The following is a 27782-nucleotide window of genomic DNA, read 5'->3' as shown; positions in this document are numbered from 1 at the left end:
AACACAGTATCAGCATCATGAAAAAGTAAATATGATCCTGTTTTTTTTAAGAGGGATTTATGGATCCCTTTGCACCATATTTAAAGCAAAATGCTTCTGTGTGAAAAGAGATAATGTTTACATGAAGAAATAGATGTAAATATAAAGTCTATACAAACTGTACAGGGAGGGGGGCAACCAGTCTTTGATAAAATACTGCTATCTAACACTACAATATAGTTTCAAAAAGAATAAAAATAAAATGTGAAACAAATGAAAGGAAAATATAGGATATCCACATGGCCCGTTCCTTCAAAAACCCTCTTGAGTTGTGATATCGTTGTCCATTATTTGCCTTCATATTTGGGGTTGATGACAGTTGTTACAGCGCTCTTATAAATAGGATTTTCTCCCTGTGAAATAAACAAAAATTAGCCTTGGAAACAATAAGCAACAAATGCACTTAATGCACGCAGAGCAAAACAATGCACTTAAATCTCTAAATCCAAAATCGAAATGCATCTCTATCTATTATAAAGCAGTTCTTACATAAAAATAAAGAACTGCAAAACATCACCACATGCAGGTATATGTGTGACATCCTGTTATATATTGGAGGGAACAAAATGATTATGTCAAACACTGAGTAAAGTATTGTGAAGTACTGTCAAATACTCATGCTGGGATTTATTAGTGATTGTTTAAATTCTTCGTGAAATTGCAAGATAGCAGATTTAGATTGGAAGATGTCATGGATGTCAAAAAGGAAAATTTAAAACATCTGAAAATTGTTAGAATTAAAAGGAAATAAGAGTCATGTGTACAGATAAATATTCACACACACAAACGCACACACCGAAGAAAGATCATGCAGAAAGAGGAGAGATATACAAACTTAGAGAGCAACAGCTTTACGTCCATAGCTTGGATTCTGGAATTTATTAATAGGGCTCTTGTAAATTGGATTGTCTGTCTGAAGGTGGAAAAGGTCCAGATAAAAAAATCAAGAACATATAAAGTAAAGAAATACAGGAGATGAAATGATAGAAAACAAATAAAGGACAAAAAGGACAATGGTCATGATACAGTATGTAGGAGAAAAGATTAAAAGTATAAAAATCATGGATGAAAAAAGAGAAAGCATGCAAGACAATGAAAGTATAACCTTCATATCATACTTATGGAGACAGTTCACCTAAAAATGGAGGGTGAGTAAATCGTAATGTTAATTTATTTGTGTACTATCCCCTTAAAGGGTTAATTCACCCAAAATGTTTCTCCACACACATTATCTGTGCTCAAACTGTGAGGTTCAAACAGTTTAGGACATTTACTTTAAGCAACCAGCTCGTTTCATCGCAGGCCGACGGGGAAAAAAACGTCACACTGGTCGAAAAAAATCCTCACTTTCACCCAGCACGAATAATCGTACGCAGTGTAAAAGACTTCATAGAGATCTATTGTTTTAATTTTAGCATTTGCAAATAAATTATTTTTAAACATTATTAAAGGAATTATTTACACTTATTCACTTCATAAAAATTACACATTATTAAAATAATTATTTACACTTATTCACTATTCACTTTATAAAAATTAAACATTATTAAAATAATTATTTACACTTATTCACTTTTCACTTTATAAAAAATAAACATTATCAAAAGGAATTATTTACACTTATTCACTTTATTACAATGATTCTTACTATAACTAAGTATGTCATTATCATCTTAACTATTGCCTTATCCTATTTTTCCTCTTTTGTTTTTGTGTGATTTTGAATTCTGTTTGGCATTACAGATGGATGCCAATGTGCACATGTGTTGTAAAATGTTAAGTTTTAAACAGCAGGGGGCAGCACTGAACCATCCACAATGACCACAACAGCCCAGGCCACACCCAGAAAAATGAGGCCTTGAAAACCCAAAAGCCTTTCCTCTCAGCTGTCTTAAAATCCATCCAGCTCAAAAACATTAAGTGACCTCCTTAATGCACAACTTGAAATTATGAATTTGAAGTTTAAACTTTAACCAGACAACAAAATAAATGTTGATTCTGTTAAATACTATTTGATATTAAAATAGTCAGAAGCTTTTCATACCGTGTCCCACTTGGCGTTCATCTTCTCTTTCTCAAACTTGGCGAACTCGCGTCTGTCATGAATGATCATGAGCAGCTTCCAGATCAGTAGCAGGGCTAGACCAATCAGAACGATGCCCGCGACCACACCCGCCACAATGGGGATGATGTCAGGACCCGGCGGACACTCTGCCAAACAAAACCGTCATCAACGCATTAATGCATCCACATTAAAATCTGATTTCAGATCTGTTGAAAGACTTCTGTAAAGTAGCAATGCATGCCATGCAACACACATTTGGTCCTCACCTAATTCTTCCACAACATGGACCTCCTTCTCAGTGTTATTGACAGCGTATGTGTAGTAAAACCAGCAGTCATTGGCGTCTCTCTCTTTGCAGTGCATGAGGGGGAAGGCCTGGACGGGCTGGGGGAGTTTGTCTCTGTCCTTCACCTTGATGAGATTAAAGTAACTACAGTCTCTCTCACAAGTGTCTTTCTTCTCTCCGGTGCCGAACGCCCGACACTGCACGCACTCCCTGTGAAAGGAAATCTGACATTAACTCATTCAGCCAGCATGAAACTCACATCATTTCACTGGAATATCTTTGTGGAAAGATAACATCTTACACTTTTCAAATAAATATACCATAGAAGAACTATTTTTGTCTGTATGGTTCTATAAAGAACTTTTCAAGAACCTTTGACTGAATGGTTCTTCTATGGCAGGGGTTCTCAAACTTTTTGGGGCCAGGGACCGCTTACAGGGGAGGAACATTTACAAGGACCCCCTTATAATTATAACAGTTGATGATATTGACTGAATGCTCTCGGCACATATTATACGTCTTTCTCTGGCTTGTTTGCTCTTTTTTTGTCACATACTTGTGTTCAGTGCAGACTCCAGGGCAGGTGGGGCAAATCTCACAGGTGGGACCCTGAAACTTGGGGTCTGTGCACCTGCAGGTCCCACACTCACAAATCCCTCTGCCATTACAGATCTGCTTGTTGGAGGCGAGGCAGGTGGAGGTGTCCAGAGAGCAGTCACACGCACTTCCAGTGTAGTTAGCATCACAGACACAAACCCGGCACTCACAACGGCCGTGTCCTACAGGAAAGAGAATAAGATTACAGTAACTAACAGTCTTTATCTGGTGATATGAAACGTAAACAGAATCGAGCCATGGGCTGTAATCTGATGTTTTTTTCCTGTGTTAATGGTCTGTTGAGTAACAAAGTGTCTTTTAGTGATAAAAAGCTTCCTGTACCTCCGCAGAGTTTATTGTTGGAACGGTCGCAGTTGAAGTTGTCGCACTCGCAGAACTTGCCGCTGTAGCGTTCCTCAGGATTGTCTCTCTTCTTGCACTCGCAGGTGCCGCACACACACTCGCCATTGTTACTGCAGATGTCCGTGCCGTTGTCCTTACGGCAATTCTTATCCAGGTCCTCAGTGGACACCTCGTCTTTACGACATTCACACTGTCTGCCAACACGTCCCTTATTGCACCTGATAAGAGCAGAGTGAGGTGTAAAAATATAAATTACGTTACAACTTTACCAGAAATATAAGTGGTTATAAATTGACAAAATAATAATAGAGAGCTTAGAGAATAGTGATGTGCAAATTGCAGTTATATCCATGGACACTGCAGATAATCTGTGGGTCAGGCAGGCCAAGTTATAATTTTTTATTAGTTGTGAGTGGGTAACGGGTATATGTAATCATCTATGTTCTCTAAAATGTATAATATGTTATCATATCATCGTGCTTGAGAGTAAATGAGGAGCTCAGATGCAAATGCCCCTCAAAGCCAACTCAGTCAAAAAATGAGATAATGATATTAACTGAATGCTCTCGGCACATATTAAAAGTTCATCAAATACTTTTGCTTTAAATTTGCTTAACACTTTTCCCACCATTGGCGGGTTATTTCATCAATTAAGAGAAAACGCTTTCCTGCCAATGACACTTCCATGATGAGTTTTTACGGCTTTTATCTGTTTTTCTGATATTATCCACTAGGTGGCTCTCTTACACAACTTATAAAACACTAAAGCAGCTACTGATTCAAAAACAGTAAAAACTCTGTGCATTATTTGATCATCATTCTGAAACTAATCGCTAACAAAAGTCCTTTACAGAAATGCAATTATCTTAGCTTTTTGCTCAAAATTAGTGATAAAAGTAAACAAATAAATTTTTTTGTTTGTTTGTTTGAAAGCAGAGGGTCTATTCTTTTATTTGATATATTATATGATTATATTTATAGAAGAACATTTTCTGGAAGGCATAACACTTTTGTGAAAATCATAAAAAATGCTGTCGCTGGCTGGCAACTTTTTATTTAAAAAATAAAAAACGCTGGCGGGGAAAGGGTTAATCCATTCAGAAATACAGATTTGTTGGCCAAATCCATTAAGAGTCAGGCGCACTTAGAGGGTTTTGCATCTGAGCTCTTTTAATGTAATGTGATGATCGGGTGGAGGGTGCGAACATCAAAATTAGAAAAAAATTATATTAGGATATATTGGGAGGGGTGATTTATTTTTAAAAAAGGATTCGGATGATCTGTGCATCTCTACCAGACAGTATGTTCTCTATTAATATACTAGGACTATTTTAATTTACATTACAAGAGCAGGGTGGCTGATGTCATTTCGATTTGCAATAAATACAAAGAAGACATACAAAGGAAATGACAAAGTAATGACATAATTGCCAAAATTGCTCAAAGTAGCACACATGTACACGATATTTGCAAAATTAGTAAGTTTATTACCCAGCAAGCAACAGCCGTCATTTCACCGTATAGGTTAACTATAGACCCAATATAGTACGACTATGAGTAACCCACTTCTAGACAAAATAAAAATAAACCTGAATTTGGTCATTTTCTGCCAAAATAACTTGTGAGATATATATGATATTCAATTTTGTAAGCAGAGTCAACATAGATTACAAGGTGTTTGGTTTATTATTTAATTTAATTTCATTTATTGTTGGGCTATGGTTAGACGTCTATTAAACTTTATCCTAGGCGTCTAGGCTGTGTTTAGACCAGTGGCGGTCAGTGACTTCTTTTGGAGGGCGCTCGATGCAAAGTTCATCACAACAAGTAGGTATCCCATGATGTGTGTGGTTCGTATTTTCAAAGTGTGTTCTGCGTCTCGAGAGATCCTGTGTGCATCACTTGTCTCGTCAAAATAAGTGCCTGCTGCAGACGCGTCTGAAGGGTTTATGATAAAAGAGACGCTCGCGTTTGCCAGATACTTGCATAATCTCATGCGTAATCAGAGATTAGATGCTTTTATCCCAATGCTCTACCAGTTGATCTGCATAAAATCTAATTTATACATACAAGGTCTAAACAAGTGCTAGATTGCTGTATGAGCTTAGACTCACCTGCAGGCTCCACACTCAAATGTGCCGTTGCCGTTATGACACAAGTCGCTGTTTTTGATGCCCTGCTTGTGACAGTCACACTCGCAGATGAAGTTGAGGGTGATCTCGACCTCCTCGGTAAAACTCAAAGGTTTAATCTTAATTTTTTCTTCTTTGCCTTGTCTGGGGCAACCCTGAGCTGTGATATTAATGCTGAAGGATACCTAAGAATTCATTTCAAATACAAAAAAAAACTTTATTATCTTATTTCATGTAAGAATTGCTTGAGAGGTGGATAAAATGGCTGATTTGGTCTCACCTCATCTCCGATGGAGATGTTGGAGCACCTCCTTCCATTTTCTCCATCATTCACTATACCGTTTTTACAGTGTGATTGATAGGTGATGGTCACTCCCTCAGGAAGTTTACTGTTTTCCAGAATGACCTCTGAAGAGAGAGACTGAAAGAGAGCGAGAGGGCATCAGTTTAAATGAGAGGAGCTTTATATGGTCAAATTCAATCAAAACACTGTGAATGTTTCTGATTTACTCACATTGTAGGCATCAATAATAAGATTGATCACGTTGCTGGAGTTTGCTGACAGCGTGCCCACTGCAGACTTCGGAATTAAGTTTTTAAGTTCCTGTGGAACGGGAAAAAAAGAAAAAGGTACAAAAACATTCATGGATCTCAAGCACAGAGACTGGGTGTTTGTTTTACAACATTCCATTACACTTGAGACAGGAACTTTAAATTATGACTTTGGCTTTTCCAAGTTGGGAGTCAGAAACTATTTTGGGGTTGTGGCTTTCCAAATACAGAGAAGCTGGATTCAAACTGTGCAGATGAAAAAAATGATCAAATATTTTTTTATTACTGGAATAAAGTTAACTATTTGAAATGTCTTTCAAAGTAAGATCAGTAGTAATAAAAAAATCACCAATGCTTTTAAATTTTTTAAAGAAAATGTGAGAAGGGCAAAAGCCACAAACACAAAAACTAAGGTGTACCATTTATTAAAAAACACTTTTTAATGCTTTTACATAACACCACTAATATAAATTAAAGTTGTATACGTTTTGAATAATGTGAAAAAATAAACAACAAGCCAGATGGAAATGTTTAGAAATCAAACCCATCAGTAAGATAAAAATCAATGTGAACGTACTTTATAAACAGGCTGAAATTCTTCTGTGACAGCAAATATGGTCTGAATGTTGTTTTCACTCAGTTTCTGAACAAGGTGGGCGATGGAGGGATAATCCTAGCAAAAGACACAGACGAAACCTCTATTAGACAGTCAAACATTTAACATTCACAAACCCAAGAAAGTACCAAACATTACATACATAATAATGGCTCATTGTGTACATGTTGTTTTCCAGGTGGCATTTCCCATCATTGGGAAGAACGATTCCGCCGAGTTTTCCGTCTCCAGCAAAGTGGAAACCTGCATCCGTGGAGAACACCAACAAACGAGTGACATTTCTCCAACCTATGTGGTTCTGAAAGGGTAGAAAGAGTATTAAGAGTGTTGGGGAAAGTTACTTTTAAAAGTAATGCATTACAATATTTAAGGGATAGTTCACCTAAAAATGAAAATTCTGTCATCATTCTGCCATAACCAAACCATTCGTGGACCCTATTCACTTTCATAGTAGGAAAAAAATACTGTGGAAGTAAATGGGGTCTACAAACAGTTTGGTTTGAAATATTTCTCAAAATATCTTTCTTTGTGTTCATCAGAACAAAGAAATGTATGCAGGCTTGTAAACAACTTGAGAGTGAGTAAATGATGACAGAATTTTTATTTTTAAGTGAACTATCCCTTTAAGTTACTCCCAAAAAAGTAACTAATTTCGTTACTTAATTACTTTTCATGGAAAGTAATGCTTACATTTCTTTTTAGTTACTTTTGCAATACTATTTCTTGGCTAAGGCTTGATCTCTTTCAGGCCTTGCAGGTGTTTTTTATGACTGAAAATTTCAGAAATTGCATATTTCATCAGAAAAATGTCGAGCTCTGGCCTTCCATCTCAGTTTCTGACTCAAACTGTTCCCACACAGGCGTGTACGCATAGAGTGCATGATTTGACTATGTATAGTTTAATTCAGTACATCATTTTTATTTTTTGATCAAATTAATTAAACTAAAAAAGTAACTTGCATTACTTTTTTGAAAAAGTAACTAAAATGTTAATGTGTACATTTAAAAAGTAATGCGTTAATTTACTCGTTACTTTAGAAAAGTAATATTATTACCTAATGCATGTTACTTGTAATGCATTACCCCCAACAATGAGTATTAACTCTTTCACCGCCATTGACGAGATATCTCGTCAATCAAGAGAAAACGCTTCCCAACCAATGACCAGTTTTTCCGTCTTTCCACAATACCGCTATTATCCACTAGGTGGCGCCCTTCCACAACTTTTTAAACCCAAAAGTATTGCCCTATGGCAAGCTGCTGCATGTCCGTGTCTGTTTTAAAGATCGCTCTGAATGGGAACTCTATGAAAAGTCCGTCACAAAAATTGAATTATCTCTGCTTTTTGCTCAAAATGTGGTGTTTTTGCAGAAACAGAGGGTCTGTTCTTTCATTTGGTATATTGTATGTTTATATATTTGAAGAAGAACATTTTCTATAAGACATTAAACTTTTGTGAAAATCATGAAAAATGCTGGCGCTAGCTGGCAACTTTTTTTTTTAAACGCTGGCGGTGAAAGAGTTAAGGTTAAAAAATGAGGTCGCAGAGGGTAAAGTAGAAACAAGATCATGGATGAAGTAGTAAAGTTTTTTTTCACTCACCCCACATACAGCCACCTGCATGATAGCATCAAATCCTCCCTCAGGTGAGTCAAGGTTGCCCGATATCTGTTGATTCCCCACCAGAGTATTAAACTGCTCCCCATCGCTAGTGAGTTTCAACACGTTTTTGTAGCTGAAGGGGCTGGTACAGTTTTGGTCCCCGGTACAAGGGTTTAGAAGCTTGGCTGGCGTGGTGCTGATATATGGCATAACCGTCTTCTCCACAAAAGAGCCAAAACCTGTCAGAAAGCCAGGCATTTTGGATTAAAACTCATGTCTATTAGTCACATTTTAAAATACATACCAATTGCTATGATTTTTTACTATATCATCAAAGCAACTGTTGGTGCGAATGTGGACGGGGAGCGCTTCTTTGCTTTTCAGTAGAGAGAAAGGTCTCGGTATGACGTACTTACAATAAGACATCACGTCTCCACGTGATAGGACTTGAACTTTGGTACGCAGTTTTCAGTCTGATGCATTTGCATGAATATGAATGGAAGTCAATGCAACGAAAACTGTAGTGTGACCACCCCTTGATTTCAAAAGACTCACCAATCCTGAAATCTGAGGTAATCTTGGACATCTCCAGCATCAAACTTGTTCCCAGGTTTTTTACATTTTCCAAATCATCCTTCATTGAGTAGGACAGGTCCATAAGGTAGTACAGGTCAATGGGATAGTCCTCAGCCCTCTTGAACTTCAGTTTAATATTCTGAGGCTCACCTACAGGAATAATAATCTATTTTAATTCCCAATAAGGCACCGAATTACCTCCACAGATCAGTAAATATTCAATGAATAGATCCATAGATCATACTAAAATGTTGTATGTACCAGATCTGAGTTGCAGGCTGAGTTTCTGTGGCTGGATCTGTGTGATGTCTTCGGGTCGAAGTTTTTCTGCTCCTTTCTTACGGTTGGTCACCGGTTTGTTTTTTAGGGTCCTTTGGCTTCCGCGTGGGTTCTCGACCTTGGAGACAGCGCAGCCTCTTTTCTTAAGCGACTCCAGCTCATCACAGCGAGCCGATGTGGGCTCTCCCTGTTTTAGAAATTTCTGTTGGGTAAAGAAAGCAAAGACCTCTTGGTATAGCACTGAATCTGATTTAACTAAATAATGATGTTAAATACGTAAAGACTACTGTTTACTTTAGTACATTTTAGTACATCTTTGTTCTGCTTGCTCTTACTTTCTCACTTTCTCACCGGGATTAGATTAATCCAGGACTAAGCCTTAGTTATATTAGGACATGTAAGTAATTTTACCAACACACCTTACAAAAAAAAAAAACAATACTGATGTGCATCTTGAGAGAAAAAAATGGCACTGATATATGTTAAAATATGTCAGTGCAAATTGTTTTTAAATAAAAGCAGCTCAAACATGCATTTTAGTCTGAGACTATAAGCCCTGTCTGTTAAATTGCCTCACTGTTTATTTTATTATTTTACTTGGGAATTTGCTATTAGGAGAAGTGCTTGCTTAATCTTGAATTTTGTTTCTTGTGTGGCATATAAACAGTGCAAAACATTTATACAAATACTAAGAAATTAACCTTTTAATAGTATTCCAAATCCCAAATATCTGATTGTCTGAAAATGATGCAAAAACGACAGTATGTATTTGCCATCATGTTTTGGAGTCCTTATATGGAGTTTTTCCACAACAAGCATTCCTCCCACAACTCCACCTTGTGTTCTAAACTGGAAGCAGACTGGAATGTGAATGGTCATATGTCATTACTGTTATTGACATTATGCATATCCCCTGTCAGAGTCGTTTTATTTACCATCTTAGCTCAGTGGCTTCATTTGAAGTATCATGGAAGTGGAGCGTGAACAGGAATGCATGATCTAAAAACAGTGACACTCTCTGTTGTTTGCTGGGCAATGCATTGTATAACAGAGTATCAATCAATATTGCAGAATTCAATTGCATCTTCTGTTGCAGTAATTTTAAATTTTTATGGATTGGTTACTGCAAGAATGGATATGAATCTAAAGTGCACCTTGTATTTTACAAGGTGTTTGATGCATATAATTTTATTAATTTGTGTGTATGTGTGTGTGTGTGTGTGAGAGAGAGAGAGAGAGAGAGAGAGAGAGAGAGAGAGAGAGAGAGAGAGAGAGAGAGAGAGAGAGCCTGGGTAGCAATATTCTGCAAATGTACAGTATATGCCATGCCAATAAAGCACACTTACATTGAAATTAAAGGGACACTTCACTTTTTTTTTAAATATACCCATTTTCCAGCTCCCCTAGAGTTAAACATTTTGATTTTTACCGTTTTGAAATCCATTCAGCTGATCTCTGGGTCTGGCGGTACCACTTTTAGCATAGCTTAGCATAATCCATTCAATCTGATTAGACCATTAGCATCGTGCAAAAAAAAACAGTTTTGATATTTTTCCTATTTTAAACTTGACTCTTCTGTAGTTACATCGTGTACTAAGACCAACAGAAAATTTTAAGTTGTGAATTTCAAGGCAGATATGTCTAGGAACTATACTCTCATTCTGGCATAATAATCAAAGACTTTGCTGTCGTAACATGGCTGCAGGAGGTGCAATGATATTATGCAGTGCCTGAAAATAGTCCCCTGCCATTACAAGATACTAAGGGGACTATTTTCAGGCACTGCGTAATATCATCGTAATTTTTTAGTGCGATGCTAATGGTCTAATCAGATTCAATGGATTTTGCTAAGCTATGCTAAAAGTGGTAGCACCAGACCCGGAGATCAGCTGAATGGATTATAAAACGGTAAGAATCGAATGGTTAACTCTAGGGGAACTGGAAAATTAGCATATTTTCAAAAAAGCGTAATAACCTGCAATGATACTATGCAGTGCCGGAAAATAGTCCCATGCCATGGAAAGATACAAAGGGGACTATTTTCGAGCACTGCGTAATATCACTACGCCTGCAGCAGCCATGTTACAGCAGCAAAGTCCTTATTACGCCAGAATGAGAGTATAGTTCAGCCATATCTGCCTAGAAAATCACAACTTTTCTGTCGGTCTTAGTACACAATGTAACTACAAAAGAGTAAAGTTTTAAATAGGAAAAATATCAAAACTCTAGCATGATACTAATGGACTAATCAGATTCAATAGATTGTGCTAAGCTAAGGTAAAAGTGGTAGCGCCAGACCCGGAGATCAGCTGATTGGATTATAAAACGGTAAGAATCGAATGTTTAACTCTAGGGGAGCTGGAAAATAAGAATATTTTCAAGTGGAGTCTCCCTTTAAGGGCGAGAGAGAGAGAGAGAGAGAGAGAGAGAGAGAGAGAGAGAGACTGCGCAGCAATACATCAATCAATTCATCTGGGCAATAAAGGCTCTCCTTAATGTATGGTTCAAGAGAAAAGCTCACAGAATTGTAACCCCACTTACCGTATCAGTGCACCAACCACATTTAGCCCCCACTTGTATGCAGTCTCCGCAAGATAACACGTTGGCTTTAATGCACTCGTTGCCCTCTGCAGAAACAAAAAGATCCAGATTCACATCCCATCATGCACTGCAAAGAAATAATGATAGGGGCTGCTCTCTCTAAGCGGTCGATTCATTTACATGAGTCTGTCACACTGTAATTATTGTCAGAGATGAGTAATTTACGTTTTCCATTATGGAAAAAAGCTCCAGCCAAGCCGAATGGAGTGACGTTTGAGTAATGACAGCAGTATTTAACCAGAGCCTTGCTCACTGGAGACAAGCCACTTATTCATCCTTAATAGAAATGCACCCCTTATTAAATTTAATGAAATGGCACAGTAACATATAAGCTTCTGAATCGACTAAAACAAAAATGATTACATTACCTTGCTGTGCGCTGCTGTAACAAATAACGCCTAATAATATTGATATGAAGAGTAACCTCAGGTCCATCTAAAACAAGAAGACAAAACACAATCATAAACATTGTGCATTAGGGTCATTTTTAATGGGTACCATTGCTATTCTTTAAGTTACCTTGTAAAGTACCATTTACATAATATACTGTAGTATGTTTTAATACCATGGTATTATTTAGCATGTGATAGATACCATCACTGTACCATTTTACTAACAGTACAGTTGGCAACCCCAGCTAGCTACAGGTCATAAAAAAGCACCTAGCATGTCATGTCTTTTCTCAGCCCCTGAAAGAGGAACTATTAGGCTAATTTAAATACCACCCATCGGAAGCTATTCTGGGGTAAAAGTGACCGTCATTCATCAGTCAGATCATTTCCTACTATTTCTCTGTCAGAAATACAATACTCAAAGGTCAAACTATGTACAAACTATGTAATGTTTTAATCTACAGGATATGATTCAAGGTATAGAGGAGATATAGTAACACAATGTATTTTTAACCATGTGCAATTTTATCCATGACACAACAACAGCCATTACAATGAATCATAATGCTATTTCATGACGTCTTTTATAGCTATAAAACATTCATGGCCATGTGGGGCTTCTGGGGTTTCTGTAAAAATGGCCTGCGTGCTGAAAGCACAAATGGTTGCTAGGTAAAGAGTTATTGATCAGTGTGTCCCACAAGACTTTGTGTTGTAGTAATTTTGTAGTAATCTAGTAAATAAATAATCCTGTTTGGCTCTACATGTCAGAGGGGATCAAAACCACTCAGGACAGATTAGCTGAGCTATAAAAAAGCTAAAAATAGTACAACAAGCAGTTTTCTTTCCTGCGTTGACGTATTTCCAAATAAAACAGGATCTCTTTTTAAATAACCTTTAGGTTGTCACTCTCAACCTTCCTTGATAGCTTGTAATATGGACGAAAGCCACAATAACACCGACATGAAATGGTCTTGTGGTGGTATTTTTACTGTTTTTAGAGGAAGGGTACATTCTCATTGTAGAAAGCATTTGATTGGATATAACTGTGACCCTGTCTGTGTTTGATTTTACATTTATTTCAATATTACTCAGCCAATATATAAAGATATTAATAATACAGATATCATTCACTGCATGCTCTTTACATTATGTAGGATGATTTTATGTAGAAAACAAAAAATGACTTAAGCTGGGTTTTCACTGGGACAGTACCCTTTCAAAAAGGTACACCTACCCAAAGAGTGCATATTGGTACTTCAAAGGTACATATTGATAGTTTAAAGATAAATAATGGTACATATTAGGACCTTTTTTTAAAAGGTACTGCCCCAGTGACAGCTTTTGTACTTTTATTTTTGACAGTGTACACATACACTCACCTAAAGGATTATTAGGAACACCATACTAATACTGTGTTTGACCCCTTTTGCCTTCAGAACTGCTTTAATTCTACGTGGCATTGATTCAACAAGGTGCTGAAAGCATTCTTTAGAAATGTTGGCCCATATTGATAGGATATTGATACCCCTAAATGCATTAAAGCAACTGCCATGTGATTGGTTGATTAGATAATTGCATTAATGAGAAACTGAACAGGTGTTCCTAATAATCCTTTAGGTGAGTGTATGTGTACAGACCAGATGAGTTTATTTTAATATTTTGGTCTGTTTTGACGGGAGTGAATGAAGGAAAACTTTTGAATAAATATATATCTTATTTTGTCACCTTTATACTTTTTTACTTTATTGTGCATTAAAATGTAATAAAAAGTCAACTTTTAGGTGTACAGGACCCAGTCTCAAGAGGTTTTGTGATATAGTCATCTAATTTTTTTATTCTTTTTTCATGATATTATCACAAATTTCCGTGTTTTTTTGTGATTGTATAACGAATTCCTGTTTTCTTGCGATTATCACGTTTACTCAACTGCTTTTTCCTATTCTCAAACCATCGTCGCTTCAGTTTAGGGTTAGATTTGGTGCTTGCATTAGAATGTCACTTTATGCATTGGTTTATACTATATTTTCTGATTTTTTTTATATGTCGCCTGGCGTTAGGGTTAGACTTGGGTTTGGGTAAGGATGTCATTTTATGTAAATCTAACCCTAAACCGAAGTGACAATGGTAAGAAAATAGGACAAAACAGTTGAGTAACCAATACGTGATAATCACACGAAAACAGGAATTCGTTATACAATCACAAAAAAACAAGGAAATTCGTTATAATATCACAAAAAAAGAATAAAAAAATTATGTGACTATATAGGTGCCCTTAAGAACAGATTTACTAAAAGCTTACGCAAACGCCTCTTGTGCCATTAAACAACTACTGTCAGGATTAACCAAAGATATGCAGTGACAAATTTGCACTGGAAAGGTGTGCGACTGACCTTGTTGCATATGCATGAGTTTATGGTAGGAGAGTATTTAAATGAATCATGCAATGCAATTTACTAAAGTACTGTACTGGTATTCACAGCATTATTTAACAAATAAAAAGCATGTCTTAAATCCTATGCAAATTTACACTGCTCATGTAGGTCATTATGGAAATGAAATTATTCCACATGAAGAAAACTGGAAGATATTTCCTGCATTTTATTTTTTATTGCCCTCCTACGCTAATTTGCCGTGTTAAGTATATATGGCCCTAAAAGTCTTGAATCTTGGAATCAAAAGAAAAGTCAAAATCATAAACAGAATTAGTTGTTTTATGAATTGACTGGAAACAAAAAAACACTTTTAGCACACGAGGGGCGTCTACTGTGAGGCTGAAAATGCCCATTATACTCCCCCACTGAAAGTAGTGCATGTGGTTTCCATTAAGCTGAATGGGCAAAGATGAGGTGGTTTTAGTGGAATCCCACCCTTTTAAACGCTAAAGTGGGCCACTGTGGGAACTGTGGCAGATGAGATTAAATCATCATGAGTATCTTTATAACACCTCTGCAGTTGTTACACTGACTCTATAAGTAAAGTCCTGTGTAATACAGTCACTGTTAGTAAGTGAGTGTGTATGAGCTTGTGTGCTTTTATTACACACAGCGTGCAGACAGCATGTCGGACAGAGACCAGATTAGCCTGTGTGTCACCGAGAGTTTACAGCAGCTCTGTGAAATCACACTGGAGTTAAACTCAGAAGCTATTCAGTCCTAGTATACTGTAAAAGTTGCATAAACTTTACCTATTTATCCATAGTCTTTGTTTCTTTGTTCTTTCAATTAATTTACTAGTTTCCTTATTTATTTATCATTTTTATTGACCCTAGTCAATACGAGTTTTTCTTAATTTTTTCAGCCAATAAAGGTCCATTCTTTACCCCCTATGTAAACGCTTTGTATGTAAGGCATGTCTATTAAACACCAGTGAGGTGTTGAACAGAAAGAAACACAACATGGCTGTTTCTGTTCAATGAGGTTTTACAGCTGGACACAGGAATGCAGAGGCAGAGGGGGGAGGCTACAAAAAACATCATGGGAATGAAATCACTATCAGTCCTCTTGAAATTACTACTGAGCAAACTCGATTCTTATCCTACTGTAGTTTTCTTTGGCACACTCATAAACACCAAGACTTTATTTTGCAAAAAAAAAAAAAAAAAAACACACAAAGAAGAAAATAAAACAAACAGGAAGGGGACGGCCCTTCCATCTGGGACACTGAAATTTAACCTCCAGTTCAGGCAGACTTCAAAACCCATGAACTGATCTGTGGAAACAACTCTCTTACACTTTAATCCTTTTTTCTTCTCTGTTCCAGTGGACTATAAAAGAGGAATTAGAGCAAATACTCCAAAATTCATACACTTAGTTCATCCTCTTTCTTGAGAAGATAAACAAACATGACCAGGACATAATATACATTTAAGAGAATAGATGGGGGCTATAATGGAGCCCAGATTTAACAATCTGCCCGGGCGAAATCTCTCTCTCCTCCCTCTCTTGCTCATTCTAAGATCTATTTATGGGCCATTCCACTGAATCGGTGCCATTTCTGTCCCCATGACATTATATGTATAAAAATGCAGTAAAACTAACTCTAAAATACATTTTATTATTAAGCAAAGTGTCATGGATGTTAATCTAACACCAAATTTAAACTATAGAATTAAAAACATTAATAAAAACTACACAGAACACTGAAAAACAGCATTTTATCTGTAACTGCTTTCTATCTCTATACATTACCTTCACATATAAAGCATAGAAATCTTCACATCTTTCTTTCGGTTTTATTATTTTTTTTGCATTTTTGTGTGGGTCCATATTAGGGATCGAATAATATGGATTTTTTTTGTGCCGATGGCGATTTTTGTTTCATCAGCCTTAGCCGATGACCGATACAGGCCAGTGTTTCCCACAGGATTTTGAGAGACTTGTGGCGTTGATGACGTCACACTCTAATTAGCATATATGTGACGTCATCACGTGTTTGCGTTTGATCCGGTTTGATCGAGTGTTGGCACCTGAAATATGTTTCACTTCTACTCTTTGATCTGTCACGTTATATTGCATTTTAAAGCAACTGATTGCTATTATTTACATATTATCAGTTCTGTTGTCAGACATAAAATGAGCAGTCTGTAATATTGATGGTCGGACGGGATTAGAAATCTCAGTTAAACATTCAGAAGTGGGAGGGGTAACTCGATTGCGCAGCAGGTCACCTCTCTCGTCGTCATGTGCACGTTGGTTCTTGATATCAACATGACACAGACGAGAAAAACTCGAAACACTGTGTTTAATTTCAGTTTGGGGAGAATGTCAGTTTCAGGAACAGTTCTGTGCCTCTGAGAAGTGAATTTGACTTTTTAAAGTTTGTGTCGTGTTATTCAGGAACTGACTTGCCACTGACTTGTTTAAAAGTAAATGCTTAAGCGCTTTTATATTTGAAAGAAACCCGCAAAATAACAGGAAATTACGAAACGTACGTGTATGTTTACAGCTGGTATATAAATCACCATACATTTACATTGAAGTCTTACTGCTGTTGCTCTTCTCATCAATGTCTTGTTATGAGCCCCTTTTTATTTAAATGCGAGTTTTATTGTCGCGTATAGCGCAGACAATTGGGTGAAAATTTAGAAATATGAGAGAATACACAGTAACTGTTACACAAAGTTACTACAAAACACGTGCGCAGGCATATCGCATTATAGAGAGGGAGAGAACGGGTGTGTGTGGGAAACACTAATGCTAACCTTTCGTCAAGTCATCGCCGTCTTCTCTGTCAGTAAAATCTGTGACTCTTGACGTTTACGCGAAAAAGAAAGTATACGGAGGAACGGACATTGAAACACCGCCACCTTTTCACGCTCATGTGAGAGTGTGTGAGAGAGAGAGAGAGAGAGAGAGGGGCGCGCTGCATGCAACATAGAAAGGGAGGGGGCGCGCTGGGTGCTTGCAACAATGAAATAAGACGTTTTTAAACAGTAAAATATAAATGTAAATGGGGATCATGAAAAATCTATTTGTGGCGGCCAGCGCTGATTCTGTGGCGGTGCGCCACGAATAAATCAACGTATGGGAAACACTGCAGGCTGCCGATAATCTTGAGCCGATACTGCTTTTGCTCATTCATTTTACATAATAAAAATGATACGATGATGCCAAATGTAACAAGTCTCAATTTGAAAAAGTAACATTAATTGAACTAAAAAAAAAACTATATTTAACAAATAGTAAAAACAGGTGAGGGTGCTATGGAACCATGAACTGCACTCTCCACAATGATGAGGAACTATCAGCAAAGGATATTGATTTCTAGCACTTTACTACTACAAATATATATAGTGGTGGTTTCCCGGACAGGAATTATCTTATAGGACTAGAGCTTAGTTTAATTAGGAAATATAACTAGTTTTAACAAACATGCCTTACTAAAAATATTACTTGTGTCCATTTTGAGGCAAAACACAGGGCACTGATGTATTTTAAGATATGTTAAAAAGAGATGTTATTAGTTTGGACAGTTCTTACATTTATTTTAATCTAGGACTAGTCTAATCCCTGTGCGGGAAACCGCCTCATAGAGATGAGAAATAAAAACTCGCTTTGTCCAGCTATGATCAGCTGTTAAGCCGAGCTTTCGATGTTGTCATGGAAAGGTTGGTTTTTTTAAGTCACTGCAATCGCTTGCGGCTTCCAGCACTCTGTCTGTAAATAATGGCAAAAAATATTGGCGAACACAGCAGCCACGTATCGATTAATGCCGATACACATAAAACTTGCAAAAATCGGCCCGATATATCGGCCGGAAATCTAGGAATATTCCACATTTTCAACAGGAAGTAACATCATCTGGATCTTCTAAAGGACATGTGAAGATCAAATTTACTTTTCTCATTTTCATATTGATGCTATGACATAGCTATGCTATGTCAAATTATATCGGTTTATTTAAAATAAAAAAAAAAGGTAACTCACTAGAATTTGCATTTGCTTAGCGTCTTCATGCTATTAGCACATATTTAATGCATCTATATTTCATGTATTTGCTAAAAACTCAGTCCTGTTACCAAAATGGCTCCATCCTCCATTAAGAAACAATGTTCAATATAAACTAGTTACCTGACATTGACCAATACTCATTTTTTTTAAATAAAATATGTGTTATTAGATTTAGTGTTAAAAAAAAAAAAATTGAACTTCAATTTTGATGAGTTAAAACATGCAAATTGCACCAATTCGGTGAAATGGCCTTTATTGTTCATCCCAAAATGAATGTTTTGTCATTATTTACTGACCCTCATGTTGTTGTAAACCTGTATGAGTTTCTTTATTCTGTCAAACACAAAATAAGTAATATTATAGATTAGAAGTCAATGGGTACCATTTCTTTACTAAAGGCGCTCTAAGCGAATAATGCGCGACGTCACTTCCTGTTGATGTTTGAACTGTTTTCAAACAGACAGAGCGTAGCTAACTCCTCCCCCTCCCCCTCCCTTCCGTGCTTTCATGAACGTGCCCAACCCCCACCCCCAAATCCTTCTTGTCGTTTATTGGCTGGAATACTTTGTTTTGTTTTCTGAAGCTAGGTTTGGCCATTTGTTGATATTGCCGTTTGTGAAGCCTGGGCTGTCTACAGAGATCGCGTTTTTTTACAGTTTGATCAGCGGACAGGCAGCAAGCAGATAGTGAGGAGATGTTTCCGGTATGTAACAAAAAATGTTTTATGGTCTAAAATGCTTCAATTCGCTTAGAGCACCTTTAAGAGAATAAAGAATAAAGAAACTCTTACAGGTCTATAACATCATGAGGTTGAGTAAATTATGACAGAATTTTCACTTTTGCCTGAACCAACTTAACACACAAAAATATACAATACATATACTATATTTAAAATAAGTGCAAATAGATTCATTTAAATATTACCAAACATTACATTATCTATCAGATACTTTGCTTTTTACTATACATATTAGTACTGGCCAATATCTGACCAGCATTTTATGCTGCAATTTTTTAATCTGGCAGATGTGTGATGCAAAGCAACTTATGTTTTGAATGTATACATTTTATCAGTATGTACATTCAGATGAATGTACCCAGTATTGCTATTGCTCTACAAGCTGCTAAGCCACAAAAACAAAACAATTTGCAGTATGCTCTGTATCAAAATGATTTTAAAAAGAACAAATACCTGTTTTATCACATCCAAAGTTCAACATCAAACTATATGGCTAAATAAGCATAGACATAACACTTACTCTTTCTATAAAAGCAGCCTTTAAGGGAGTATTGACCATGCTAATGCTCAAGATCAGCCCATCTATCACAGTCAGACTGGGTCAATACCACTTTCTGCCCCATCGGACAATAAATAGCCTGACACAATTCAAAATCGACATAAATGGAGCAAGAAATGTCCAACCACAAAGCTGTATGTACACAAGCAACTAGAATTTCATATTCAGCTCAAGTGATAATGTACAGCATTTACCAGACAAATGTTCGATTTCCAGGAAACTCATACTTCAAGTTTACTGCTATTCACTTTGGATAGTTGCATCCGCCAATGCATAAATGATGGTGTCTTGGGTGGTTTTTAGGTGTTGGCTTACTGGCTCAAATAAAAAAGCCAATCCCTAAATCCCAATTATATATTGGTCCCTAGAAATAGTTTACATAGGTGCTTTCTCTATTTGAGGTCTATGAACTATTAACGCATTTTATAACTTTGCCCTAGTAATATGCAATACTTCACAAATGTCACAAATGTGTAGATGTTGCTATCACATGTTAAAAACATGTCATAATGCTTGTAAGTACAACTCTCACAAGTACAACGAAACGCCCCTGTTTGCAATAAACTATCTTGGTCCCACCCTGAGCACCACCCTTTCATTTCATCTTCTCCTCCATCTGTAGTTTACCACAAACTTAACCATCTTCTTTAAAATACTCTGAAATCTCTGAGATGTGTTTACCCTTTTACCAGAACAAAGAAATGTAAACCCCATTCCCAGCATCTCCACTAACACCAGTAAACCAGATTCAACTTAAATGAATCAAATTGAAGACATGGTTTAAATCAACCCCCTCCTTTAAAGCTACAACATATAATGTACAGAATACACTGACTGGGCATGATATATTATGCCAGCCTCTGTAGACTTGATGCAGACATTGGAGGCTTTAGTATTATCTTAAAAACAACTGCTTCTGCCTGAGTAGTCCCATTTAAGCGTTGCGTTGGCTTTTTCTCTCTTGCTTTGCAGGAATCTTCCCCTATCACAAAAAAACACCATGCAGTCTGGCCAAAAGCCTCTCTTACAAAGCCATAAAACAACAAGACACCACTGGTATTTTCAAGTGACTTCCAACCTTAATGCAAAAGGACATTGTAATATTTTGGTGATATACGGATTAGATGATAGTTGGCATTGAACATACATGAGTTTGTTTAACATCCATTATAGAATATAAACACTAAGGCTAATAGGTCCATATCATATTCAATGAACTTTTTGTTCAAAGTAATGTACAAAATATTGAACTGTAAAACGCTTCATTTAACTATTGTTTAGAGCCATGACTTAACTTTATGTGCTATTTTTAAGTTAATATTAATATTAAATGTAAAGCTATTTAATTAACCCATTAACTCCTGGCTTTGTGAAAAGAATAGTTTACGCCACTTCTGAAAAGCAATGTCTATGTTAGAGGCTGGATTTCGGGAAATTTATGGAGAAGTACTGTGAAAAAATATGGCGTTGTTTTTTTCCAAGCACAAAAATCTCTATGAGAGTGATTTCTTTCCAGATCTGTTTCAACTGGCAATGGCCCTACTACAGCTATAACACATTGAACCAAATGCAGTTTACATAGCAGCAATTGTCTCCTGGTGACAGTTTAACCCACATGGATAGTAAGATCTAACCCAGTAGTTTGTATTTCCAGTAGTCTTTTTATTTGACAGATTAGCTTGAATGTTAAATAAGTTCTGCATTTCTTATTCACAGTATGAACGAAAACTACAGTAGGGGAGAGCCGGGGCAAAAGTACCATTTTTTATAAAAACTTAATTTTAAAAGATAATGTTTTACACAAAGATATATTTTTGCTGTAGTCAATAACTCACAAGTGTGGTCTATCAATAACAGGTGGAATTTAGTAAAAATGTAATACAACACAATTAGCAGCGGGACAAAAGTAACAAGTGTTACTTTCGACCCGACAGGATCTCCTCAAATTTAAACTCGATTTACTTTTATTTTGAAAAAAAGTCAAACTTTAGGTTGTGTTAGAGCACTAAATAACCTGTAGATTGGTCAGTACTTTAACACATGAAACGAAAAAAAAAAAAAACACAATGCGTTATAAGAAAAAAATTATCGCTTGATGACTTTACTTAATTTACACCTTTCTAGATCTACTTCTGGAAAATGGTGAGTAAATAACGCAATATTTGTCAGCTCTGTCAATGGTTGTGTGCCTAAGATGCTGTCATAGTTTGGAATGCAAATGTTATCAGGGCTCGTAGAAATTAGTTTTTTTTACTTTCATCCAGCGTTACTTTTGCCCCGGTTCTCCCCTACATGTAAAAAGTTTGTGACTGAAATGTTTCCCATGATCTTAAAAATATTTTCATGTAAATGTGTATGTTTAAATGATATAGTTTAGCTGAACAATAAAAAAAAACTAAAATTTTATTATTATTTATTAATATTTTTGAAATGGATAAAATAAACGGAATATAGTTTGTTTTTTTGCGTACGTGAACATACAGATGTGGTCAAACGCACAGCCTTGGAACAGACATTCTACGCATGTGCATTGCGACAAAATGCAATGCATCTCCTTGGCTACATTACTTCCTTCTTCTGTATGCATATGCAAGACCTATGTTACAAATATCTGGTGGTGTGTGTACAGTGTGCGCATACTATTTTGATGATTTGTATCACGCAGAGCCTTGCGTATGCATAAAAACTGAACTATATTTCTAGACTGAAAACTGAAGAAAAAGCGACCAACAAGAGCCTTGAATAGCTGTGAACTCCTTATGTTATTGTTTACAGCATTTTAGGTTAAGACCTCAAGAATCTTCTGGATAAAATGCCACAAATACGATTTTGCAAATTCTAAATAAATGTGACTACACTTCAGATGATAAAATTTAACATAGTATTGATTTATTTTGGATACTTTTAGTCATTGCATAATTCCTATAGTTATATTTGTGTTATTCTATAATTTTGATGAGTTTACTGTTATATAATGTAAAAACATCTAATAAATGATGAATAAGTGTTTCCAAACTTTATAATTCTGTATATTAGTGTATATACCTATGAATGATAATGTTATTTTTCCTTAAAGCTCATACACTGCAGTTACTCATTTTAAATGCACAATCCCTTTTCATTTGAATAGGTTGTTGTTGTTTTATTATTCGTCAGTGGAAAAAAATGAAATAAAAGAGATCCAAACATTACCACTGTTTGTTATTGTAATATAGTTGTGGTGTGGAAACTTTGTGCATTATATATATAGTATATTGCACAACTCAGCCAAGCATGTGAATAAATATTAATTGTTTTCTTGTAGGTTTCTGTATGAGATTGGCATGGTGATAATGATAACTGCAAGCTACACAACACTACATTTATCACATGCCATTGCAAGTCAATTTCAAGCAAATTTACTGTGTTGGCTTGCATGAGAAAGGCTCACATTGTACACTGCCAAAAAAGGCTCTTTTGTCATTGGCTGATGGGTACAGAGATCAGTAAGAACAGAAATCAGGGAGGAGCGCACTGCTTATAGGAAACAGGGTGGGAACAAACAAGATGATCAGATTAGAAGGGGACCGTTTTTCATGCATGCAACAGGACTTAACAGAAGTACAACTGAGAAATATTGCAAAGTGAAGACAAGATCACATTTATGCTAAGGAAAAAAATAAAAGCCTGTTTTACGTGATAAAATTACATCTATTAATATGAATTGCAACATTAATAAAGCATGGGGTTAAACATGACATGTTTAAACAGGTTCTTGACAGGTGATCCTAATAAATAAAGTAAGGAAGACATAAAATGTTCTTTAGAACCTATATGTGACCAACATACATGCATATTTGTAGAAAAAAACAAAACAATACATTGCATAGGGCAAAATTATTGATCTTTCTTTTATGACAAAAACCATATAAAGATCATATTCCATAAAGATATTTTGAAAAGTTACCGTAAATATATCAAAACTTTATTTTTGTGAGTGGATGCAGCAAAAAACCCAATAAATTTAATCAAAAACTCGCCTACAAAACTTAAAGAGCCAGTAAAGAGCACTTAAACAAACCTTTTTATTAGTAATATGCATTTGCTAAGGACTTCATTTGGACAATTTTCTCAAATATTTCGTTTTTTTTTTTGCACTCTAAACGTTCAGATTTTTTAATCCTTGTATCTCAACCAAACTCTGTCCTATTCTATAAACAAAAAACTTATTTATTTTGCATTTAGATGATGTATAAATCTCAATAAAAATGACCCTCATGATTTGTTTTGTGGTACAGGGTCAAATATTTAAACTACATAAAAGCCACGGCCACATTCATCACATTCAAAAAGACTCATTCCTATACCTAATAAAACAATCACATAAACGTCGCACACCTGTGTACGATAGGTGCGTAGGAGAGCAGGGCACGAAAGTCCAAATATTGACAAATGAAAAAAGAGAGGTCCCGCACACTATCCACTTGCAAAAATAGAAATTGCTTTATTGCAACGTTCGATCCCTCAATCTTCTTCAGGCATCAAACATCTATATATGAAAATAGAAAATTGCTTTATTGCAACGTTTCGATCTCTCGATCTTCTTCAGGCATCAAAAATATATATGTTAGATGCCTGAAGAAGATCGAGAGATCGAAACGTTGCAATAAAGCAATTTCTATTTTTGCAAGTGGATAGTATACCTAATAAAAGAAATCATACATATTGGAAGAATATGTTTAATTTGTGTCTTTTAAGAAGGATTTAAAGCTCCATTTTGCTTCGAAAACTTGCACAATTACTTTTGCTTTTGAACTTGCCTACATCTATAAAGACAATATCTCTCGATTGCTGGATGCTGGATCAAAGCTCAGCTAAAAATAATGGCTGCCTAAGGTCTATCTATAGTCCTACTGCAGTGTAATTGAACCTGCCAGGAAAACAATGCTTGGATCAGATTCAGAGTTCAATAGATGTATAAGTCAAGCTTTAAACACAGGTGTGGAGTAAATTATGTTTACCTATGTAATACAAAATGTACAATAAAAGACAATTATGATAATTCGGTTTCTCATTATGTTAAAACCTTTCGATCTAAATGCATGCTAAAATCCCTTTAGTAGACAAATATAATAATATGTGATGATGATGTGAAACAAAAAGCGGCAAACAGGAAGTATATCGCTATCTGAAATATTGCCAAAGATGGCATAACAGGGACGCAGTAAGTATGGCAAGGGAGACGCAGCGTCTCGTTCCTTTCTCATGGGACAACAGTTACATACGTAACCCGAGACATTTTCATGTATCAAACACAACTATGCAAAAAAGCATTTTGGTATGAATCAGCATTTGCATACAGAAGATATAAGCATTTAAAGCGAACAGTTTAGCACATGTGCTTAAAAAGTCTTGAACAGTGATTCTCAAACTTTTTCAGCGTGCGGCCCGCCTTGTGTACAGTGCATTCCTTCAAGGTCCCCGAAAGTAAATTTATGACAAAAACAGTTCTAAAATGTAATATTTTTATTAAACAAAACATATACAATTATACATAGTCGTGCTGTTGGTTAGTTGGCTTATTATTTTTCAGGGTTTAATTACACAGAATTCATGATAAATGAATGTATTTTATAAAATGTCATAAAACTGGGGCCCCCCTGGCACCATCTCGCGGCCCCCAGTTTGAGAACCACTGGTCTAGAATAATATGATATTATCCAACACCACACAGGGAATTATATGGATTTTTTTTTTCAGAAAATGTCTTGCATAAAATAGATTTAAGCACTTTCAATGACCTGTATCTATCAATGTAGTTCAAAAACTTCCCTGGGCCTTGAATTTTTTTTCCCAGATTTACAAACTTTCAAGGATTTCAAGGACCTATGGGAACCTTGAATACTGTCAAATGATGTGTAATTTGAAGAAGCTAAAATATAGCCTCAAGCAACTTTTGATCACCATGTACATCACATACCCATTCATGTATATTTTATGTTTTAGAGATCATTTAAATATTATTCCTAAAAAAGATGTGTAAAATAGTAATACTAAGCTCAACCTGGCATGTCTAAACTGCTGCTGTGAAAAACACTTAAACTAATCTTTAACTTTTCTTAACTATGAGTGTGCATGAAAATAACCCAAAGTGCCCTCTAAACTTTAAAACAAGTCTGAAAATAAACCCTGGATCTCAGTTTGTTTAAAAATTCCTTTTCACCCTAACAAAAACAAACCTCTCATGAGAAAACAAACCACGACATGAGTGACACTATCATGTTTTCATCAACATTTAAACATTTTTGAATAACCAACAAATCAGAAATACAAAACAAGACCCTCTAAATAACCTCAGAGGTGACACACCTACTCTGTTAAAAGTCTAAATATAAAGTTTTATTCTGTCCGGCATCTGTTAAGGTTAAAGGTCACGCTGACCGATGCTACTGACCACACACACACACAAACACCTGATTTGTTTTATCTACTAGAGTGCAACCATCCACTTACATGATTAAAATATATCTCCTCTCCTGTCATATGCAAGGTTGCTCTCTAGGACAAAAACACCAGACGTCCTTTACAGATTAAAATGGGTACAAGGGTAAAACCGAATCCAATTATTCAATGTAGTTTGTTTCCCGGCCTATTGACATTTTAAATGACCGTGTAAAATAGATCCAGACAGCTTTAGGAAGCAGACAAAATGATCAATCTCAAACCTCCTGTAGTCTTTTTTTAGAAACTGACTGATTGTAAACAGGAACCACAAATGAGTATTTGTCAGGAAACAATACATTTGCCTTTATCCGAAGCAAGCCCTTTACATTTAATCTGTCTAATGCTTTTCCATTATATGGTGAATTAATTTACAGTCATTTGTAAATCTGGTCAGGAAAGGAAAGACAATTTGAAGTCCAAAACGAAGCCAATGGTAAGTGTTTTATATAGCCTACTGGAATGGCACCTAAATGTTCTTGTGTAGCTAAACATTGGAAAATCCATTAGCTAGCAATGGCAGCCTCAGACTTCAAATTACATTTGCTCCTTTATTTATTTATATGCAAATAAACAGGCTAAACAAGATGACTAAAATCCTGCAGCCTGATGTAAGCATTAGCTTACTGATACATCGAATGACGTCATACACTTTCTATAATTCATAGCTGCTTTTTCCTTTAAACGTCAGAACAATGTTAAAATTTACAAATATAAATCAATAGATAATCCCATAAAAAAGAACTCTAGGACAGTTTTGTGAAAATTAGATTGACCAACGCAATTCAAAAAATAAAAATTCTCCTTAGCAACAAGTGTGGATGTGCTACATTAATATTGATGGGAAAAACAGTCGGGGCATAAAAACTCAAAACAACAGAAAGCTTGCGAAAAGGCAACATAAAAGTACAACTATAGCCAATATATGAGACTACTCGTCGACCTACAGTACAAGAAGCTGAAGGTCTTTTTATAAACCCACCCAAAAATATCTGTAACGCGGACCGTTATTCACGCCTGCGCAGCGACACGAGCGACAACTTCAACACATATTTCTCTCTTTACATACATACATCACACAAATATCTATTTCAAGAAACACTTTAGCGTTTGCTTTGAACATTTTACCATAAAACACATAGAAGAGATCGCGTCATTTAATTTTATAGACATATTACAACTTTACCTTATGGCTTTTATTTTTTTCTCTTCACTTTCGGAGCCTCATAGGCGTCTTTTGTCAACGTGTATCCTTCTTTAACTCCTAAACAATAAGACCGTTTCTTATAAATCCTACAGTCGAAACAAATCACAACGAATAATCCATTATGGACGCGTCCCGTCCGCTATATAATATAAATATCCCAGAAAGTCAACTGTTCGCTTTTGATCGTCTGCGCCTCTGCATTGGAAAAGAAGGCTTGATAGACGATGTGAAAAAGTATGAGGTCA

General features: G+C 36.0%; 1 protein-coding gene across 2 annotated transcripts; it reads right to left on the bottom strand.

The window, feature by feature from the left end:
* Nucleotides 1–319: 319 nt before the first annotated feature.
* Nucleotides 320–27782, bottom strand: LOC135785383 (integrin beta-1). 2 transcript variants are annotated; one of them, XM_065294776.2, is made up of 17 exons: nt 27517–27782; nt 12077–12143; nt 11649–11734; nt 9090–9309; nt 8808–8978; nt 8253–8491; nt 6793–6948; nt 6612–6707; nt 5997–6086; nt 5763–5903; nt 5465–5667; nt 3330–3568; nt 2947–3169; nt 2371–2600; nt 2084–2250; nt 875–952; nt 320–392 (listed from the first exon to the last, which is right to left on the bottom strand). In XM_065294776.2, exons 2-16 carry the CDS (start codon nt 12141–12143, stop codon nt 875–877), a joined length of 2406 nt encoding a protein of 801 aa, XP_065150848.1. In that variant the 5' UTR covers nt 27517–27782; the 3' UTR covers nt 320–392. The 2 variants fall into 2 exon arrangements, with proteins under 2 accessions (XP_065150848.1, XP_065150850.1); XM_065294778.2 differs by lacking the exon at nt 875–952 and having other exon boundaries at nt 27517–27781.

This window comes from Paramisgurnus dabryanus, chromosome 22 (assembly GCF_030506205.2).
Source record: "Paramisgurnus dabryanus chromosome 22, PD_genome_1.1, whole genome shotgun sequence".
NCBI classification, from domain to species: domain Eukaryota; kingdom Metazoa; phylum Chordata; class Actinopteri; order Cypriniformes; family Cobitidae; genus Paramisgurnus; species Paramisgurnus dabryanus.
The sequence above is the reverse complement of the archived record's forward strand: the minus strand, read 5'-3'. Positions and strand labels throughout refer to the sequence as shown.

Excerpts from the sequence above, each read along its gene's own strand:
- LOC135785383 (XM_065294776.2), bottom strand. The coding sequence starts at position 12,143 with ATGGACCTGAGGTTACTCTTCATATCAATATTATTAGGCGTTATTTGT. Across the intron at positions 8,492-8,807 it reads TACCTCAGATTTCAGGATTG|GTTTTGGCTCTTTTGTGGAG; the intron begins GTGAGTCTTTTG and ends GCTTTCTGACAG. Across the intron at positions 5,904-5,996 it reads TTATTATTGATGCCTACAAT|TCTCTCTCTTCAGAGGTCAT; the intron begins GTGAGTAAATCA and ends GCTCTCTTTCAG.